At 43.1% G+C, this 22,460-nt stretch overlaps 1 protein-coding gene and 1 long non-coding RNA gene across 3 annotated transcripts in view; one reads left to right on the top strand and one right to left on the bottom strand.

The window, feature by feature from the left end:
- Nucleotides 1-4,988, bottom strand: part of LOC137153574 (uncharacterized) — a 30,857-nt gene extending 25,869 nt beyond the window's left edge. Inside the window, exon 1 of the long non-coding RNA XR_010919839.1 lies at nt 4,746-4,988. This is a non-coding gene — a long non-coding RNA (uncharacterized lncRNA). The remainder of the gene's footprint in view (nt 1-4,745) is intronic.
- A 68-nt stretch (nt 4,989-5,056) lies between these two features.
- Nucleotides 5,057-22,460, top strand: part of ITGAV (integrin subunit alpha V) — an 82,595-nt gene continuing 65,191 nt past the window's right edge. Inside the window, exons 1-2 of one of the 2 annotated variants that reach the window (XM_067549063.1) lie at nt 5,057-5,451; nt 22,127-22,254. In XM_067549063.1, coding sequence (XP_067405164.1) covers nt 5,297-5,451; nt 22,127-22,254 — 283 coding nt within the window. In that variant the 5' untranslated portion in view covers nt 5,057-5,296. The remainder of the gene's footprint in view (nt 5,452-22,126; nt 22,255-22,460) is intronic. The other variant, XM_067549062.1, reaches the window with a different exon arrangement.

The raw sequence follows: 22,460 nt of genomic DNA, 5'->3' as shown, positions 1-22,460 counted from the left end.
TAGACATGGAGCCATTGATCACTACTCGTTGAGCCCTATGCTCTAGCCAGTTCTCTCTCCATTTTATAGTCCATTCATCCAACCCATACTTCTTTTACTTTCTGATAAGAATACTGTGAGAGACCATATCAAAAGCTTTGCTAAAGTCAAGATATATCACGTTCACCCACAGAGCCACACCCACAGAGCCAGTCACCTCTTTATAGATGCTGATTTCCCTCCCAGAATCATAGGATACATTTCAAAAAGTGACTTCTAATTTTGGGTGCCTCCCTTTTTTGAACCCTAACTTCAGGCATCTTGGACCTGATTTTCAGAGGTGCTTAGCCCACAGATCCACTTAATCAATTAATAGATTTTAAAGCCAAAAGGGAACTGTAGCCGGGAGGGGTAGTTCCCCTCAGAGAAGGACCCAGAGGGGGAGCCAGACCCACCCTGGCTGATAGACTCCTGAAGGAAAACCCTTAACCAGAAGCAGGTGGGCGGGTCCAGGCCTTTAGAAGCCCCAGGGTCACCACCTGACCGGAAGCAGGGGGCGGAGCCAGGCCTTTAAAACCTCGGCCTGCGAGTCTAGTCAGGGGAAGAGGGAGAAGGATGCCTCTTCCCTGAGGTTCCTGGCGAAAACCAGGCTAGAGACCCATGCTGACAGGGAGTGGGTGGAGGGCTGACCTGAGCAGTACAGAGCCTGGGACTGGAGAACCTACAGCCCTATCCATAGCCTGGGGGTCAGAGGACCTGGAAGAGCTGCCCTCTGTGGAGGAACCCATGTAGTTGCCACCCATTGATGAGGAGGGTCTTGTAGGACTACCACACCCCAGCGACCCTGAGGGAAGCAGGTACCAGAGGTTTCGGGGAGGAAGAAGCCCAGGGACAGCCATAAGACTGTGGCTGAGTCGGGGGCAACCCGGGCGGTGTGTTGTGGCAGGAGCCCTGCCGACCCTGTGGCAATCGCCTTTTGCCCCTGTGAGGGCCCTGGGCTGGGATGCAGTGGAGACAGGTGGGCCTGCATCCCCCTCCCCTCTTCCCTAGCACCCTTGAGAGAGCCTCACCCTCCATACCGCTCCAGAGAGCAGGCCTGCTTATTTGCCAGCCCCGCCTGAGGGCTGGGTGAAAGATTGCTTGCCTGGGAAAAGGGCTTGAGACTGCTCCCGGCAGGAAATAGCCAGGAGGGGTAATCCCCTTCAGAGAAGGACCCAGAGGGAGAACCCTCGACGCTGCCCCCCTCTCACAGGGGCCTGTCCACACAAACACTTTGATCACTTAGACTGATCTCTTATAAAACACAGGCCATAGAATTTCACCAAGTGATTCCTGCATCAAGCTCATAACTTCTAGGACAGTTAAATAACATATTTTAAAAATACATCCAATCTTGACTTAAATACTTAGTGATGGAGAATTCATCACATCCCTTGGCAGGTTTTTCCAATGGTTATTTACCCTCACTGTTAAAAACATGCACATTATTTCTCATTGCAATTTGTCTAGCTTCAGCTTCTAGGTATTGGCTCTCGTTAGCTCTTTGCTAGATTAAAGAGCCCTCTACTAACAGAAGTTTTCTCCCCATGTAGTTCCCCAAGGCAAAGTGCATATGTTCAGCACCTCTGAAAATCAGTCCCCAACTGTGTCAAGTTGGGCTCCCAAAAACTGAGGTATCCAAAATTGGAGGCCACTTTTTTGAAAATGTGGGGTATAGGGCTCAAACTTTTCCCTATTCAAACCTAATGACTCAGTATTTTAGTGAGAGAGATTGCTACAGAAGATGTGATTGAGCAACTTTGTTACAACTTAGAAAAGCAACAGTTGCCCTTTCTAAGTCTTTATTTTCATAGATAATGTCAGGTGTATTTCATACACGTACTTCCTTGCTGATTCCCTTTTTAAGAGGGATTCCCAGAACTCTGCATTTGACCATAAATTAGAAATGCATTTTTCTTAATATCGATCTACCAAGTATCTTTAATATATTGTCTGCAGCATTTATTATTTGCTGTCAATGGTTTTGCTTTTACTTTTCTTCATTTACACATGAAATAAATGAAACTAAGAAAACTGACCTTTTTAGGATGTTACCTTGTGTTTCTATGGACAAATGCAAAATAATTATTAAGAATGTTTTTGTTTTATTTTCATGTTTGATAAGCCTAAAAACACCTGGCAAACAATGAAATATCATTAATGAAAAGCTACAGCTATACACCCAGTGGCATGTAAGTGGACCTAGTTCAACTCTTACAGGGCTAGTATCTGATCTCAAAGTGCTGAGTACTCTCAACCAGCAGTGACGTCTCAATACTTAACACACCAATAAATTTCCCTTTCACCTGACATTTCCTATGCTTGCTGTGAAAGGGCAGCAAATTTCAAACTGATAAAACCCATGATGTTTAAGAGTTATTTGAAACTCATGAGTTTCATACATTTGTAATTCAAGACTAGGATTTACCAGATTGGCTCAGACACAAGGTCCGTCTAGTTCATATCTGTGCATCAACCACACCTTTCCTCCTGCCTTCTCTGCCAGTGGTGAATACCACATACTTCAGAGGAAGGTGCCCAAAACTTTGACGATCCTGGAATAGCATGCTCATAGATGAAGTTTCTTCTGAATGATGATCAGATTTTAGTTTTTCAAACCTGTCTGATGTAACTGTAGATGTTCTCATTATCTCTATGAATGCCCAGTCCTATTTGGAATATGCTAAACTGTTGGCCTTCTGGCAGTGAGTTCCACAGGTTAATTATGCATTTCTTACCACTTTTTAATTTTGTTGCCTTTCTGTTTAATTCAATGTCTCCTTTGTTCGGTATCCCGAGAAAAGCCAGATTGGACACTCATTTTACCCAGCCATTATCTTACGTACCCATAGGTGCTGGAACTAGGGGTGCTCAGGTGCTGTCGCATCCCCTAGCTTGAAATGGTTTTCATTACATACAGGGTTTACAGTTTGGTTCAATGGCTCTCAGCACCCGCACTATAAAAATTGTTCCAGCATCCTTGTATGTACCTTTATAATTTCCCCTCTTATTTACTTCCTCTCTGAACTAAATAGCCCCAGCCTTTTATATCTCCCCTTCATTTGAAAGTATCTCTCTGCCGCTAGGTATCTCCCTACCACTTCCATCGTCTGTCTCTGAACCTCTTTTATTGTCAGTATTTTCTTTTGCAGTGAGTGAGTAGAACAGAAGACAGTATTGCAGGTGACAGTGTATAACTGATTTATATAATAGCATAACATTTTCAGTATTTTATACCTTTTTGTATGCGACCTAACACTTTATTTAGTTTTTTGAACATTACTTTACCTTGAGCAGACCATTGAATGTCCATAATGGGATTCAGGCCTTTTTTTCCTGAGGGGTTAAGTTAATTGTGAACCCATCACCGGTATATGGATAGGATAGCTCAAATTATGTCTTCCAATGTTTGTTACTCTGTGTGAATTGCATCTGCCATCATGCTGCCCATTCTCCTAGATGTTCTGAGATTCCCCAGAATCTTCTCTTGTGTGGACTAATCTAAATTTTGTGCAGTTTCCAAACTGTGATGCTTGCTATGTAGATCTTTTCCTGATCACTGACAAATATATTAATAGATTCTAAGGCCAGAAGGGACTGATCATTAGTCTGGCCTCTTGCATAACACAGACTATACAACTTCCCCCCCGAAATAATATTGACCAAAATGATCCCATTATAGAACTCAAGGGCACTTCACTATTAACCTTTCGCCATGTTGAAAACTGACCATTCATTCTGACTCTGCTTTTGTCCCTGTCGCAAGGTTGTAATCCATGAAGGCACTTCTCCCCCCCCCCCCCCCCCCCCCCATACCTTCTTTCCTCAATAGCCTCTTGTGAGGGAATTCATCAAAGGCTTTTTGAAAGTCCAAACATGTGATGTCAACCAGTTCTCCCTTATCTGTAGGCTCAAATGTTTCTAATGTCAAAAGCACTTGACCTCATTAAGGATCATGTCTGACAAATTTAACTTTAAGAAATTTGAGTTATCCTAATACAGAAAAGCACTTTTACAAGTTTTATTAACGTGTGCCAAATATTTTTCTTTCTACCGTGAAATTACTCAAAAATAACCTTATCGACTTTACAGCCTATAAACATTCCACCTTGGGGGTTAGAATAAATGTGTTCGGATAAACCTTAACATCGATGATTTTGCATTTGGCCATAGAAACACAAGGTGAAATCCTGGTCTCATTGAAGTCAATGGGCATTTTGCCACTGACTACAACAGAGCCATGATTTCACCCAGGGAGAATAAAGAGACTGTCCCTATTCCAAAAATCTTTTCAGGTAAACTCCTTGTTGCAGTAGACAGTCTGACTAAAAATCCTTTCTTCCGCCCGTTCTGATTTCAGGCTTTTGGGCTGTCAGCAGTTCGCTGACCCTCCAGCTGCAATTGACTTAAGCTGGGGGCCACCTTTTCCCAGCATCCTCCTTTTTTTGAGGCAGCTGTCCTGGGAGCTCTGCAAAGGTGCACAACACCCCCGGCCCCTGTCTGGATTTAGGGGCTCAGAAGCAGCGGCCTAGCCCGGTTTTTTTGTACCTCAGATTTGCAACTCTAAGTGTCCCAGCCAAGGGCACAAAGACAAACACTCCATTTCTGGGGGGGGGGAGAACCACAGAGAAGCGAACAAAGCACCTTCCTCTCCCTTTCCACACCACCTAGGACGTGCTCCCAAGAACGTTGCCATCTCCCCTGCCCCAGCCTTTAGTAGCACTCACGGGCCGCTGTTGCCGTCCCCCTCATCGGCCGGCTGCGCGGGTCGGCTCAGAACCCGCCACTCCCGCCGCCCCTCTGCTGCTCACGTGCCGGGGCGCCAGAGAGCAGCGGAGCAGGTGCCGCCATCGGTCCCCTCTCCCCGGCCGGCGGGGGGTGGGAGGCAGGACCAGCTCCCATGGGCGGCGCCGACCCTTTCCCTACCCGTAACTCGGGCGGGCGGGCGGACGCCGCTCCTCCTCCTCCCCTAGCGCCACATGATGCGGGGCGGGGCGGTGCATCCGCGGTTTCTCGCCCGCCCGCCCCACTCGCAGCAGGGAACGGGAACCGAGCAAGAGAGGAAGCGAAGAAGCGAGCTGTCCGTCCGTCTGTCCGTCCGGCCGAGGAGCCCCGCGCCGCCTAGCGCCCCCCGCACCTCGCCCCGGCCGGAGAGCTAGTCCCAGCTTTGCGGCGGGCACTGCCAGGCATCCATCCGCTCCGCTCCGCTCCGCTCCGGGGGCCGGGCCGGCGGGCGCTCGGGCTGCGCGGCAGGGCATCTGCGGGGCACTCCTTGGCCATGGCTCGTCTCTGCCTGCTGCTGGTGCTGCTGGGCCGCTGGCTGGCGCTCGGCGGCGCCTTCAATCTGGACGTGGACGGCCCAGCTGTTTACTCCGGCTCGGAGGGGAGTTACTTCGGTTTCGCTGTGGACTTCTTCGCCCCAGACCCGTCCTCGTAAGTGTCTATCAGCCAGCCGGCCGGGGAGGGGCTGATCCTCACCCTGCGGTTGGAGGGTCGCAGACCGGGGCCCCCCTCCCCCCCCCGGCCTCTCGGGGGGCTGCGTGAGTCCCAAGGGGGCTGGGGTGCCTGGTGCAGCCTTGAAACGCCGAGGGAGGGCGGGCGGTTGTGAAATGAACAAAGCCTCCTCCCCATCCATCCCATCCCGTCCTCTTCCCCTGTCCCCCGAAGCCGGCAAACATCCTGCTCTGCAGAGCAGACACTTCGTTTCTTCTCTGGCACTCTCCGCCAGGCCTCCCTCCCTCCCTCTCTTTATTCCTTGCGCTGTGGTTTTTGAGGTATCGCAGGCAGCCGTGTCCAAAGCGTACAATGATTAGGGTCGCTTTCTATGAAGGAGTGAGCGAGGGCGGTCTGTGAGGAGTGTGGCTTTTGGCTGTGGAAGTCAGTAACTGCGGCTCGAGAGCAGCTCTGCTTTTGAAATTCTGATCCATTCTTCAGGGTGGCAAATTGTGCCTAGGCTGACGAAGTTCTTAAGTGGCAAAGTGATTCAGAAGTTCACACGATAACAACAACACGGACCAAGCTAAAAGCACTTTCCCTAATCATCTAAATTGCTACAGTAGTTTATTTTTATTTGGGAGAAAATCAGTACAAGCAAGGTTATTCTCTGTATCAAGCCTTTCAGAAGAAAACTGATGGCAGGCACTAGTGCAGGCCCGTTTGCTTTGATGGGAATAGCTAAATGGCCTAAAACTGAGGATTTAAATATCTAGACACCATGAAACAATAGATTTAATAGACAGGGCTGTCAAACGATGAACAAAAAATCACAATCACAAGATTTTACAAAAGTGATTAATTGCAGTTTTAATGGCACTGTTAAACAATAATAGAATATCCTTTTAAATTTATTATAAATATTTTGGATGATTTTTCTACATTTTCAAATATTGATTTCAATTACAACAGAGAACAAAAAGTGTACAACGCTCACTTTATATATTACAAATATTTGCGCTGCAAAAATATTTTTTTTGAAGTGCAATCTACAAGTCGAAGCATGAAGGGGCATACGAATAGTTAGCATATCTGGCATGTGAATACCTTTCAATGCTGGCTGCAACAGTGCGAATGCCTGTTCTCACTTTCAGGTGACATTGTAAATAAGAAGCGGACAGTATTATCTCCCATATATGTAAATAAACTTGTTGTCCTAATGACTGGCTGAACAAGAAGTAAGACTGAGTGGACTTGTAGGCTCTAAAATTTTACATTTTTTGAGTGAAATTATGTAAAAAACCCTTATATTTGTAAATTGTACTTTCACGATAAAGAGATTGCACTACAGTGTTTGTATGAGATGAATTGAAAAATATTATTTCTTTTCTTTATCTTTTTTACAGTGCAAATATTTATAATAAAAATCATAATATAAAGTGAGCACTGCACACTTTGTATTCTATGTTGTAATTGAAATCAATATATATAAAAATGTAGAAAAACATCCAAAATATTCATAATAAATTTAAATTGGTATTCTGTTCTTGTTTAACAGTGTGATTAAAACTGCAATTAATTGTGACTATTTTTTTAATCTAGTTAACTCAAGTGATAGTAAAACAAATTAACTTGGATTAATTGACAGTCCTAGTTTAAATGCCAGGTGAATGAAATCATCCCTTCATCTTTTCAAGGTATACTGATCTAAAGGTGTGGTGTTTAAGCGGTGTTGTTTGTCGACAATCTCAGCTTGTGCTCACTTGAACTCAGTGGGAGTCATTCAGTTTATTTAGACCCAAACTGAGTCTTGTGCAGTTCAATCTATAGAATTGGCTTTTAAATGAGAGTTTAAAAATTGTACTGCATGGGCACTAAGGTCCATTTTTTAAAAACAGATCCTCTTATGTTTGTCTGAATGTGTGTGCAGTTACCATGATTGCGTGCACAAACTGGATATACAAAATGCTAGTCCCTTCAAACACAGGACAGGTCACTTTTTTATTTTTAAAGTGGTGAGCAAAATATATAATTCATTATACTCATCATCATAATTAAGGGCAGGGGAATAGACTGTGCTTGGGCTGGCAAATTTTCTTAGCAGTGGTGTAAGACTGTCATAAGCATGATAAATCTTATGTATGGAAATCTAGGTATGGATTTTTATTTGCCTTGTTGCATACAATACAGTGAATATCCTGCTTTAAAAATCAGCCCACATAGCTCCTCTGGCAGTTAACATAAGTAGAGGAATTTTTTCATAGTTCTCCCCTTTTGTGCCCTTCCCAGCCCTACGCCCCCCCTCCCCCCCCAAAAAAAATCAACTTTAGATCTAGAAGACTTACGTATTTCTGACCTGTTGGATGATTTTCTACCCATCTTTTGGTTTTAGCAACTATAGTTTGTTTATGAATTTATATAAATATTGACTGATACTTTGCAAAAAGAGTTACTCTTGTTTGCATTCTTTGTTGCTCCAGTTAAATAGTCACCCTGCCTTTACTTGTACATGTTGCAACATCTTTTTGTGCTGTCTTCATGCTGCTAGAGTTTTACTACTATTGTCTTGATGTTTGTTATATATCCTGTTGCTCAGCAAGTGTGGCTGTAAAGTTACCAGTACTAGTAAACGTGTAAACAAATGAGACATTCCTATTGTTTTCTGGCACTAAAGGCCTGATCCAACTCCCATAAGTCAATTATGGAGATTTTTTCCATTGATTTAAATGGGAGTCAGAGGGCCTCTGACTGCCTTATTGTAAACGGTCCAGGTTTTCTATAGTGTTTGTTTTCTTTTAACCCTTAGAGCATTGTTGTTTTCCACATGACCAGCCAAATGAGAGACATATGACTATCCTGTGCAGAAATTATTTTCCTTCTGTTTTTTTAAAGTTTTTTTATATCTTTATGCAGTCAAAATATGTACCTATTACAGTGTGCTTACCCTTTTATCCTGATTCTACAAAATTAAGCCCGAATACTGCAGATTTACCATCTGTTTAACTTTAAGCATGTGAATAATTTCATTGAATGGGACTATTCATGTGCTTAGAATTAAGAACATGCATAACTCTGCAGGATCAAGGTTTTATGTGCTACATTTTATACAATGGGCCTGTTCAGGTGTGTTTGCAGAATCACTGTCTCATAGACCCATAGTCTATAAGGTCAAAAGGGACCGTTATGATCATCTAGTCTGACCTCCTGCACAACACAGGCCACAGAACTTCACCCACCCAACTCCTGTAATAGACCCCCCAACCTAAGACTGAGTTACTGAAGTCCTCAAATCAAGATTTAAAGATTTCAAGTTACAGAGGATTCACCAGCATGCCACATGCTACAGAGGAAGGCAAGAACCCCTAGGGCCTCTGCCAATCTGTCCTGTGGGAAAATTCCTTCCCAATCCCAAATCTGGCTATTAGCTAAACCCTGAGCATGTGGGCAAGACTCACCAGCCAGACATCCAGAAAGAATTCTCTGTAGTAACTCAGAACCCACTTCATCTAACATCCTATCACAGGCCACTGAGTATATTTACCGCTAGTAGTCAAAGATCAGTCAATTGCCAAATTAGGCTGTCCCATCATACCATCCTCTCCATAAACCTATCAAGCTCAGTCTTAAAGCCAGCTAGGTTTTTTGCCTCCACTGCTCTCCTTGGAAGGCTGTTCCAGAACTTCACTCCTCTAATGGTTAGAAACCTTTGTCTAATTTCAAGTCTAAACTTCCTGATGGCTGGTTTATATCCATTAGTTCTTGTATCCACCTTGGTGCTGAACTTAAATAATTCCTCTCCCTCCCTGGTATTTATCTTTCTGGTGTATTTATACAGAGCAATCATATCTCCCCTCAGCCTTCTTTTGGTTAGGCTAAATAAGCCAAGCTCTTTGAGTCTCCTCTCATAAGGCAGGTTTTCCATTCCTCAGATCATCCTACTAGCCCTTCTCTACACCTGTTCCAGGTTGAATTCATCTTTCTTAAACATGGGAGACCAGAATTGCACACAGTATTCCAGATGAGGTCTGACCAACGCCTTGTATAATGGTACTAACACCTCTCTATACTGGAAATACCTCACCTGATGCATCCTAGGACTGCATTAGCTTTTTTCACGACCACATCACTTTGGCCGCTCATAGTCATCCTGCGATCAACTATTACGCCCAGGTCCTTCTCTTCATCTGTCACTTCCAACTGATGTATCCCAGCTTATAGCAAAAATTCTTGTTATTAATCCCTAGGTGCATGACCTGGCACTGTCCACTATTAAATTTCATCCTATTTCTATTACTCCAGTTTACAAGATCATTCAGATCTTGTATGATATCCCCAGTCTTTCTCTGTATTAGCTGTAGCTCCCAACTTTGTCATCTCACACTCCCACTTTTTGTGCCAAGGTCTAAAACATTAGCTGTACTACAAACTTAATAAATGTACATATTTGCTGTTAAATAGAGACAAATTCTGAAGCATCAGTTTCGTGATGGCTACACCAAATTACATAAAAAGCCGCGATCATAGTGTCACTAGGAAGAGTAGGTTACAAAGTCAATTAAGCTAAAAGTGTAATCTTAGTTGAAACACAGGAGTCAACATTATATCCAACTCCAGCTGTTTAGTTTGTCCTGAATTTCTGCTGTACATCGCTATTTGTCATGAAAGGTATATGTTAAGTAACCCCAATGTAACAGTTTGGCATACATTTTTTGGTAATTTAAAACACCAGTGAAAGAGAGTCTACAGAGTTGTAGTGAATAAAATCAAAAGTAACAATGACAACAATTAATATTCTCCTTGTAGTATGTGCCTCTCTATGATGATTAAAAATACATGATCCGGAAAGTTTAACATCAAGAATGAAAGCACGAGTTACAAGCCTTAGTCTCCTCCAAAAAGCTGATTATAAATCTTACAGTTTGTCCATTGTGTACTAAATTTTCCTGCATGGCACTGAACACACACTGAATTGGTAGCCTTCTCTTGATCCCCACTGCATTCTTGTGAATAAATAGCAAAGCTCTCATTAACTGAAATGGTGCAGGATCAGATCTATGATTCTTCCTTTGTGATATGTGGAAGTGCAGCAATATATAAAAACAAAGCCTGCACATGTGGTCCAACCACTGTGTGAGAAAGAAAATAGTCACCGAACAACAAACTATCTGATGTCTGCAGTGGACCATTGTGCAGAAATACAAGAAAAGTGTTTTGCATTATGATTAGGAAAAGGCATTTAGTGAAATCAACATTGGATCATGTTATATGGCTTCTTGCCAAACTTGTGACATGGATCATTGACCCCTGAGCCTTTTCAGCTGTTGCTTTTAGAATGTTTTGTCACATACCATTTACCTGACATAGCCAAAGTTAAATAATAATATACATTAAATGAGACTCTTTGAATTGTTTAACTTTGCAACAAGTGGTGTGCTCTAGTAGTTCTCAAAAACTAAGCATGGTCAGATATTGCCTGTACTTAAAGGAGACATTGTCACCACTGGAAGGAAGAAAAGAGGGAAGAATATAAAAATAACATATGTTTATGTATAGTGCACTCTTACTTTTGGAGACATATCTTTATAGATTCACAAGGACTGTTTTACAAATTTACAGTTTTAACAAAAAATTCAGACCAAACTGCAGAAACCACTATGAAATTAGGTAATTTTAAACTAGTTTTAACCACAGGGCTTTCTGGTTTCTCTTTCAATGCAGGTTGAACAAAAATAATAGAGTTAAAAAAAAAAGGTCCCATGTATCCAAAATGTATATTTAAATACCAAGTTTTTTAATGGAGCCAATATGAATACACTGACTTTTGGGAACCCCTGATTTTTTTTTCCACTTTCCCTTCACTTCAGCTTTCCTTTATCAGTTTTTTTACCCCTTTTTTCAAATTGTTCCTCTCTTCTTTTTCTGAGTCCTGGGAGGCAGCATGGACTAGTGTTGAAATTTTAAAACAAAGGGACTTGGAGCAAGGAGACATGAATTCTGTTCCCCATGCTCCCATCTACTGGCTTGCTTGGAAAGTCACTACTTCTCTGTGGACTTGGAGTACTTACCCTTTCTGTTTTTTCCATCTGTACAATGAAGATGATGATGCTTACCGTTTGTAAAGTGCTTCGAGATCCTTGTATGAAATGTGCTATGAACAAAAAGTAATTAATACTATTATTTTCCTACACTACAAAGTTAGGTCAACATAAGTTGTCATAGGTTGACTTAATTGTGCATGTATCTACATTTAAATTTGTCTCCCACCAATGTAAGCTCTCCATTATGCCATCATAGTAACACCACCTCCCCAAGCAGCACTGAGCCATGGTGGATCTACTGAGGTCAAGGCAGCGCAAATATAGACACTGCATTACCTATGTCAACCCTAACAGTCCTCCAGCAGCTGTCCACATGCCTGACACTGACTGCTCTGGTCACAACTGTGAACACTACCCAGGAGTCATGGAGAATGGAAGCCATGTCTTCTCCTCCCTCCCCTTTAAAACCCCATGAATTTTTGAAATGCCTTTTCCTGATCTTAGCCATCTTGCCGAGCATACCTAGCATCCCTCCCTTGTTGTGTGCCTGCCTAGCTGGCCATGCCAGCTACGCACTTCAGACTCTTTCTGGCCTGGAGTAGACAGGAGGTGTTGGATCTCCTGGGCCTGTGGGGAGAAGAGACTGTGTAGGCACAGCTACGGACCAGCTATAGAAATGTGGACATCTACGAGCAGATTGCACAGGGGATGCAGGAGAAGGGGCATGACATGCATCAGCAGCAGTGCTGTGTGAAAGGGAATGAACTGTGGCAGGCATATCAAAAGGTCAGGGAGGCCAACAGTCAATCTGGTGCTTAGACACAGATCTGCTGCTTTTACAAAGAGCTGCACGCCATACTTGGCAAAGATCCCAACACCACCCTACCCTGGATACCTCTGAGAAGCCTGAGTCACAGGCCCTTGGTGTGAACAGTGAGAATGAAGAGGAGGAGGAAGATGGGGGGGAACATGCAGGTGGGGGCTCTAGTTATGCTGTGAGCCAAGACCTGTTTGAGACTCCACTGCAGCCCAGTCAGTCTCAGAAGTCAAGCACAGGCAAGCCCAATGCTGGAGAAGAAACTTTGGGTAAATGTGTAAATTTATGATTTTTAATGCATTGATGATGCCCTTACTTAGCAGGACAAAGCTATCGACTTTTCATTTCTTTACTCCTACTAAAGAAAGTAGTGGTCCAACAAAGACAGAGAGTTATCTGCTTTTCATTCCCCTCAAGAGCTGGGGTTGGGGTGGGACATGCGGAGCAGTTTGTTTGTGTACATAGGGATGTCCCTTGAATCCTCTTGAGAGATCTCAGTGCAACTTTCATGGAGGTACTCTGCGATTCTCTCCTGAAGGTTTCTAGGGATGGCAGCCTTATTGCTTCCTCCACAGTAGGACACTTTCCCAGCCAGTCGATAACTTCACCAGGAACCATTGTAATATAAACAGGCTTGCAGCACACAGGCCTGGGCAGCTTCAGGATGCCAGCAACACCTATGCTTCTGTTACCTTCAGGGGTGAGAGATCAGCTAAAATCACCACTGCCTGTGGAAAATGGTGCCAGGATTCAGTGCGATTGCCCTGTACTCCTAGTTTCATGCAACCGAATAATTCTTTCTTCATTTCCCTCACACATGGAGAGCCATACTCACCATTCCTGGTGCTGTGAGAGATGCCATGCAGAAGCACTCCAAAGCAGAGGTGTCAATAAAAATGGTTTGTTTATAACTTTAGGGGAGCGAGGGAAGGAAGTTCTGAATCTTAACTTTTGCTTTCTGTTGTGACTATACTGACAATAGTTCCTCTGAGTGTTATATCTCTAGCTGCTGCCATTACGGGCTGGAGGGGTTCCCCGTCCACACCAGTAGAAAACCTGAGCCAGATGAGGAGAAAGAAGAGGACTTGGGATGAGATGCTCAGCAAGATCTTGCAAGTCAGTGCTGCATCAGACCAGGAACAGAAGGCTTGGGGGATGAATATAGCAGACTGTATGGAGAAGAAAAGAGTGGAAGGAGAAAAGCCCAGGAGTTCGAGAGGGAGATGCACTGGGATATAATGTGGCATCTCTGGCAGATGCTGCAGACTCTTGTGGACCTACAGGTTCAACCATCAAGGGCTTGCCTCTCTTTGCAGTCTCTGGGGAACTCCAGTATAGCACCTTCCTACACCCTCCTCAACATTCCACATGGCACCAGGGCCACATCCCAACCCTTGGCACTCCACCCCAGTCGACATTAAGGACAACCACAACTTGACAAACACTGACCAGTGAGAGCTACAGTTGATGTATGGCCAACTAAAATGGACATGAATGTCCCTTCCCCTGCTTTAAGATCTGTTTCATAAATTTATTAAGGTTTTAATGTGTTTGGTTTTAATTTGCACAGAATTTTTTAAGTGATTTTGTTAATCAATAAAAGTTTGTTTGGAAAATTATTCATCCTTATTAGTTCCCGACATATGCTGCAGAGTGCCTGGCGGCAGTGAAAACACACACTTACTTTTTATTGTAAACACAACTCCAAGGATCATTGTTACATTGTGTTAGTGTAGTGGGTTTGGGGTCGTCCCTCCCCCTCTGGCTTGGGGGAAGGGGAGGGGAGGCCACTCCAGCTCACAGCTATCAATGTTAAGTATCAGGGTAATTAGCAGATCAATGGCCTAGGGTCTTGGCGCTTTGCCTGGGGCAGAACACTAACCACTTTACTGGCTCTGGCCCTCTGGGCAGGGCAGTTCAACAAGCAGTTTGAGGAGCTTGGGTGCTCGGTCGAGGCAGAACAATAAGCAGTCTAGAGCCCAGCTCTTTGGCTGGGCAAACAGCAGGCACACAGGCCATTCGGCCTAAGGTGGGGAGGCTGCCTCCTCAAAGATGGGGTTGGCAGCAGGGGGTAGAGGGATAGGGCTCTGTAGTCCAAGAGTCCTCCCAGCTCAGTAGCGATGCTGGAGGCCTGCAGCAGGCTAGAGACGTTTGTCTCCTTCCCAGGCTGTGGCCCAACTGAGCCGGAGGCCCCACCTCTTATATTTCCTGTCCCACCTCTCAGCTTCTGGCGCCAGGGGCAGGCCTTGTCTGGCTCTGCCCACCAGGGGACAGAGAGTTGTTCCTCCCCCTTTGGCTCGGTGAGAGGCCACTCTGCCTCACTACAGTTTGTTAATCATAAATGTACAGCAAGCATCACAAAAGTAGTAGGTGCATTGTCAGTTTTATATTCACAGGTGTGTGGCAAACATCACACAGTTCCTAACAGACCCCAAACTTGAGGGCCTGGTAGAGCACAGAACATCACAATGCATTACTGAGGCTTGCTGTTAAAGTGCTCTTCCAAAGCCTCTATGATATAGCTCAGATAGCTCTACGCTAAGCTTGTCTGATAGCCCTGGTATCTGTTCAAACTCAGCAGACAACTGCTCCATCTACACCCTACATCCTGGCAGCAACTCTTCCCCCATTGCTTTACAGATACTATGCAGGACACAGTAGGCAGCTATAACCAGAGGGATGTTTTTCTCACTGAGATCCAATCTTGTGAGTAAACAATGACAATACCCCGTCAATCTACCATAAGCACATTCAACTGCGATTCTGCTCCTGCTGGACCGAGAGTTGAGGCCAATAGATGCTGTCGAGGTGGCCAGTGGATGGTTTTGTGAGGCAGAGGAAGGCTAGGTCCCCCAGGATCACTACTGGCATTTCAGCATTACCAGTAGCAATCTGCCTGTTAGGAAAGAAAGTCCCTGCTCGTAGCGTTCAGAACAGTCCTGTGTTTTTAAAGATGTGAGCATCATACATCTTCCCCAACCAGACCACACTGATGTGAATGAAGCAGCCCCAGGGGTCTACCTCTGTGTGCATAACCATAGTAAAGTAGCCCTTTCTGTTGATGTACTCTGAGTCAAGGTGGGCTGGTACCAGAATAGGGATATGTGTCCCATCCCTGCAATTCAGGAATCCCATTGCTTCAAGTCTATCCACCGTGTCCTGCACATTGCCAAAAGTCACAGTCCTGTGTAGCAGGAGATGATTAATAGACCTGCACACTTGCATGACAACAGCCCCCACAGTGGGTTTTCCCACTCCAAAATGATTTCTCACTGACCAGTAGCAATCCGACATTGTGGGTTTCCAAAGTGTTATTGCCACTTGCTTCTCCACTGTTAGCGCAGGTCTCATTCTGGTGTCCTTGCACTGGAGGGCTGGGTGAGCTCAACACGCAGATCCAGGAATGTGGCCTTGTGCATCTGAAAGTTCTGCAGCCAATGCTAGTCATCCCAAGCCTGCATAACAATACCATCCCACCAGTCATTTCTCAGGCCTGGAACCAGCATTCCACTGTCTGCAGCTGCTCTGTGAACACCACCAACAACCTAGAATTGGTTCTTGCTATGTCCCTCTGCAATCTGTCCTCCAGAAAATCATCATGTTCTCCATGGCTTTTCTTGAGGCTCTTCATGAAAAACAGCTACATTAAAAACAGATTACAAAAGAATCAGCTTCCCCTGATGAGAGGTGCTTCCCTGACTTGATTTTAGGGAGAAGAGCCATGTAGTTTGTGGTCTCTGTAATACTACCCATTGACTAACAGGCACACCTTGGCTCTAGGGCAGCCCAGGTGTGGAGGGTAGGATCTAGGAAGGTGTGTGTCTATAATATAACTGCAGAAGAAAAAGGGACACACTTCACATATATTGCCGAGGCTGTTTATGTAACCACTTTTTTGAAAGGTTACTCACACTGCCAGTTTCATTTCTCAGTTTTACAGTCTATTTAGTTCTTTGAAAACTATGGATTTGAAAATATGTTAATGTATCCTATAGGAAAGTCCAACTCTGGATGCCAAAACATCAGTCTCCTATGAGGGTGGTGTGTGGTGGCTGCTATAGGTTATAGCTTTTATGATTCCATCTAGAAGAGAGGAAGAAATTGAGCATTATTTTATGGAGACTACAAAACTCATATTTAGGCTGTTTTGGGGAAGGAAATGTGTGTGTTAGCTAACCTATTCTTTTAGCATAAAGTATTTGAAATTATCTGTCTGGATCAGACTTTATTTATGGCCAAATGGTGAGTCCTTTCCTTACTTTGGTAAGTGGTTATTCACATCAGTAGGCCAACTGTATGGAACCAGTGTAAGTGGGACACCCACAGTCTGGTCCACAATGTTACATCTTTTGGCTTTCTGACTTGTATGGGGAGGGAAAGAATGTTCAAGTGTGCTCTGTGCTTCAGTGGAAGTTAGGAATACCTCCTTAGCAGCTGAACAAATGCTTGTAACTGTATAATCTTTATAGATATAAGCCTTGTAAAACTTTCATGAAAACTTACCAGGAAGGCACAAAATCTTCTCCTTTGCTCTCTACTGTGTAATGATAAATAAATTAATATATTGCTTGCCTTGGTGACTAACCTTTTGCAAGGTTGCAAAATACATGTTCCACAGACAGCTAGCTTTCTTTATAAATATCTTATTCTTATTAAACCTCACAGTGAAGATTTTTTAAATTCATAATCACTAAAAATGTATCAGAGTAGAAAGGAAAGGTTTAGATTTAAAAAAAAAAAAAAATCTTCAGCTCTCTTGATAATATGGATATTGCATGTTCAGAAACAGTTCGGTATAATGTCGGCTCAAGTCACGCACCTGATTACCAGGATTTAATTTCTGCAATTGTGTGTATTCCTTTATTTGGCATGTAATTGTCATGTATTCCTTTTACTCTTAAATAGTTGTGTTAGGCATAGACAGATCACTATAGCACAACTTGATAAGGAGGTATGGTGACTAGATAGCAAATGTGAAAAATCGGGACACTTTTTTGGGGTGGGTGGGTATAGTTGCATATATAAGACTGCCCCTAACATTGGGATGGTCCCGATAATATCGGAATGTCTGGACACCCTAGAAGGAGGGTAGAGTCTGATATGATTTTGTTTTGTGTGTCTTTAGAGCAGTAAACAGTTGAATTTTTAGAGGGTTAAAACAAAGGCTGTAGGGGCCTGATCCAGAGCCCATTGTAGTCAATTGAAAGAATCTCACTGACTTTGTTGGGCTTTGGATCAGGCCTTAAGTTTTTGTGATCTCTTTATAACGTGATCAGGAATCATTCTGACTGATTTCAAAACATTGGGCCAGGTCCTCAGCTAGTAAAAATCATGTAGCTCTCTTGACTATACTGATTTATACCACCTGAAAATCTGACCTACTCTTCCTGGACTTAAATAAGTGCACTTAGAACAGTATTTTACTTGTTTTAAATTTCAAGTAAGCATAGCTATGGTTATTCACTTAAGTGAAAGTTTAGAAAGCAGCAGTTAAAACTGAGAGAAGATTAAGAAACCAGGGTGTGTCTACACTGGAGATATTTTCTAACCAGTATTGACTTGAAGTTTGTTCAGCTAAGCAGTCAGTCATAGTGTAAAGCTGGTGTAAGGCAATCTGATTCATTTTCACTGAATCAGTTTCAAGACTGACTGTTAAAACAATCCATTCCATTTAATGCTGTCTAAAACCAGGTCTCTGCTATGGCTTTAACTGGTTTTAAAATCTATCTAAAAATATTCCTAGTGTAGACAGGTCCTTGACATTTGGGATCCTATAACATAGTATGTTCTTATAAGTTTCTATAGGTAAGATGTCCTTTCTCTTCCCTTTGCTGGAAGCATTCTTTTCTTATTTAGTACATTCATTTTGGAAGTATGTAAGGGTCAACCAAGAAAGAGGTCCCATTGTGCCAGCCTCTGTACACACACAGTGTAATAGACAGTTCCTGCCTTGAAGAGCTTACAATCTAAATAGACCAAAGACAGACACAGGGTGAAGGAATGGGTAGAACACACAAGCAGAGCAAACAATGTGACGACAGCAAAGAGCATGTTGGTTCCACAATTTTTTGGTTTTCTCTTTTTGCTTTAGTTAGGAGGGGATGAGGTAAATGGAAAGAGAAGAGATGGGGGATGAAGGGTACAGAGCAGGGATCTGTGAGTGGGAGGACCCCAGAGTTTGGGCTCCTGCCTGAGCCCAATTATCTATAAAACAATTTTTCGTCCCATGAGCCCTAGTGACCTAGGCTAGCCGCACTGTATTGCGGATCTTTTATTTCTGTGTAGACATACTCTGTGAGGGAGGGAGATGGCTGGAGCAAACAGCCAATCAGCATAGAACAGAAAAAGTCTACTCAGAACTGTAGAAAGTTCTCTGAATATGCAGAGGTTCAAAGTATTCATTGCTTTTGCCCCTACCAACTGGAATCTCTTACTGCTGGCTCCTCTTTGGAGCCCATATGAGCAGATAAAGAGGTAGGTGATATTGCCTGGATCCTAGTGCCCTCATTGTGTTTGGATGGTCTCCCTCCAGTTCTTCCCCAGCTGGTCCCATTTTACCCCTCCCCGCCAGTGCAACAGACCCTGCTTTGTCTGCTTCTGCCCCTACTGGCTGGAGTCTCTGGCTTTGACAAATAAATACATATTTGACATAAATGATAGGAAGGCAGAGCTTGTCAATGCCTACTTTGCTTCAGTCTTCTCACAAAAAATAAGATGTGACTGGACGACTAGTGAAGTTACCGTGGACAATAAAGGGAAATGGATGCATATCAGAATAAGTAAAGAACATTTCAGAGATCTTCTGATTAACTTGAATGAATTCAAGTCAGCGAGGCTTGATGCTATTCACCCCAGGTGCTGAAGGAATTAGCTGAAGAAATCTCAGAGCCACTGGCAATAATATTTACAAACTCATAGAGGTTCCAGGAGACTGGAGAAGGGCTAACATAGTACCCGTCTTTAAAAAGGGGGAAAAGGAGGAGCCAGGGAAGTATAGACCCGTCAACCTGACCGCAATACCTGGGAAGCTACTAGAGCGATGTATAAAACATTGAATTTGTGAATACCTGGAAGATGAAGGGGTAATCACTAGCAGCCAGCATGGATTTACCAAGAACAAATCATGCCAAACCAGCTTCATTTTCTTCTTTGACAGGGAATTGGTTTGGTGGATGGGGGGATTGTGGTGGACATAATATACCTGGACTTTAGCAAGGCTTTTGACATCCTACATGACATTCTGATAAGTAAGATGGAGAAATGCAAGCTTGGTGGAAATACCGTTAAGTGCAGTCTTCGCATGACTCAGGAGGAGAGGGGAAGAGAGCCTTCATTTTAAGAGAAAAGCAAGAAGTTTATCTATGCATGCCCTTTGGGAGATGTTTGGCAGAGCCTCAAGACATGTGGATTCTGCACAAACACACCTGACTAATAAGTGATCTGAGGAAACCTCTTGATTAGCTTTTGAAACTGCTTGCCCAACAAGTTTTTTTCTTGACATGTTATTGTCTACTAACAAAGATAAATAGGGGAGGGAGAGATTTGGACTCCTCAGGGATCTCTTCTTGGACACAGTTTTGGGGTTCTCCAAGGGCAGCTGGAAGACCAGCCAATTGGAAAGCCGCTGCCATACTGCTCAAGAGTCATATCAGACTTTGGTAATTTTTCAGGCTTTGGGTATTTTACTAACCTGTTGCAGATGTGCGTAAGTGCTTGAGATGAAGTAAAGTATAGCTTTTAAGTGAGAGTAATACTCTTGTATTATACTGTTTCTACCATTCCATCTATTGGCTGGACGGCTGTGTCTCCAATTTATTTATTTCCTGACATCATCTCGCACAGAGTGAGGTTACCAAGAGCTTTGGGTTGATAGAACCCTGGGTAACAGGTCTGGTGTTATTTAACATCTTCAGTAATTACCTGCATGTAGGACTAGCGAGCATACCGATCAAATTTGAAGATGATATAAAGCGAGGTGGGGTGGCCAACACTTTGGAGGATAGAACTAAAATTCAAAGGGATCTTGATAAATTGGGGACTGGGGCTATAGACAACAAAATGAAATTCAACAGAGACAAATGTAAGGTGCTGCACTTAGGGAAGAAAAACCAAATGCACAATTACAGAAGGTTGGTTAACTGGCTTGGCAGCAGCACTGATGAGAGGGATCTGCGAGTTGTGGTGGATCACAACCTCAACCACCATGAGTCATCAATATGATGCTGTAGCCAAAAAAAAGCTAATGCAATTTTAGATTGCATTAATGGAGGTATAGCATACAAGTCATGGGAATATTGTATGGCTCTACTTGGTGGTGGTTAGGCTGCAGCTAGAATACTGTGTTCAGTTTTGAGAGATGATCAAAGGGATGGAATGCAAGCCATATGAGCAAAAATGAGGGAACTATATGTAGTAGTATGTAGTAGTAGTATGTTTGGTTTGGAAAAGAGGCGATTAAGTGGGGAGGTGATAGCGGTCTTCAAATACTTGAAAGGCTGCCATAAAAAAGATGGAGGAAAGTTGTTCTCTCTTGCCACAGAGGGCAAGCCAAGAGGCAATGGGTTCAAACTACAGTATAGCAGATTTAAATTAAACCTCAGGAAAAGCTTCCTAACTGTAAGAACAGTAGGACAATGGAAGAGTGAAAGTCGTGAAAGCTCCTGCACTGGAGGTTTTCAAAAGTAGGCTGAATAGCCATCTGTCTTGGATGGTTTAGACACAACAAATTCTGTATCTTGGCAGGAGGTTAGATTAGATGACCCTTACGGTCCCTTGGAACCCTATGGTTCTGTGATTCTATGACAGACTAGTTTATTAAGCATTCCTCTCTACGTTGGTAGTAACACTTTTACCACTGTCCTCATTTTAAAAAGTATTCTAGGAAAATGGCCATCTGTGGCTTTAAAGGGAGGAAAAGTTTCATAGTATTCAGCACAAAATGGAAATAATATAATAGACTGCCAAGAAAAGGCAATTACTAACTTTACATACACACTATATTTCAGATTCAGATCCTAAGGAAAATGCTGATTAGTCAAGCATGGTTCACGGAATTGTCTGAGTTTCTGAAAGATGTAATACTCTTGTGTTGATTTGGTTTCTCTCTCCCCCAATCTGAATGAACATAGATTTTTGCAATGTGCAAGTTCTCATAGCCTCATGTTATAGCAGCCCTGGGCAGAATGCATATCTATAAAGACTCAGTCATGTGCCAAACATGCTAATGTGTGGTTGACATCAGCTGGTGTTCTTGGAGGGCCTAATTAAAAAAAAATTGCTACTACTAGGCTGACTCACCAGTAAGTACATTCTAAATTGAAAAATCCCAGATTTTTATCAATGTTGGCCTTTGACTAGCTGCCTTGATTTACTTTTAGGTATGAAATGAACTAGAAATGATGCCAGACTGGTATTTTTTTACCAGAGTACACTACAGCCTCTTCTGTCAAACACACAAGATTGAATAATGCAAGGAGGGAAACTAAAATAAAAGGCTGTCCAGCTAAATGTCTGTTTGAAATCTGAATGCATCAGGAAATGTTTTACATTTGAATCCCTGTTCACCCTTTCTCAGCTACCTGGTTTTAGTCAAAATTTTGTTTTAACCTGCATTTACACAAAATCCAAAACAAAACCTCTGATTTGAACAACGCTGAACCTCAAAGTAGTTTGGATCCAAATTTAAAGTTTGTGTCTTAGAATTATGCTTACATAACCATGTAAAGCACTATATCAGAGCTAAGCATCATTATTATTATTTATATGAAATCGTGACTGTGCTCTTGAGTCTTCTATTTATGTTTTCTTTTTGTTACTTCAGGATATTTCTTCTGGTTGGTGCTCCAAAAGCAAACACTACACAACCTGACATTGTAGAAGGAGGCCAGGTACTCAAGTGTAACTGGAATTCCAACAAAGACTGCCAGCCTGTTATATTTGACTCCACAGGTAAAGTATAATATACTTGCCATAATTAGATGGAGCACGTGATCCTTCTGTGCCCTAAGGAATGTCTTGGAAGATTCAGATGAGGGTTGTGATCCCTGTTAGTTTGAATGCAAATTCTTTTGGATTGGCTCACTAGTCAGGGTTTACAATTCTTGTTTATTGAGAAATTCAGTGTGTTTGGTGTGTGCTGAAAGTGTATGTCATCA

This window comes from Emydura macquarii, unplaced genomic scaffold, assembly GCF_026122565.2.
Source record: "Emydura macquarii macquarii isolate MOO-44397 ecotype Brisbane River unplaced genomic scaffold, CSIRO-AGI_Emac_v2 contig_1253, whole genome shotgun sequence".
NCBI lineage: Eukaryota > Metazoa > Chordata > Testudines > Chelidae > Emydura > Emydura macquarii.
Note: the sequence above shows the minus strand (reverse complement) of the source record. Positions and strands in the feature narration are given on the sequence as shown.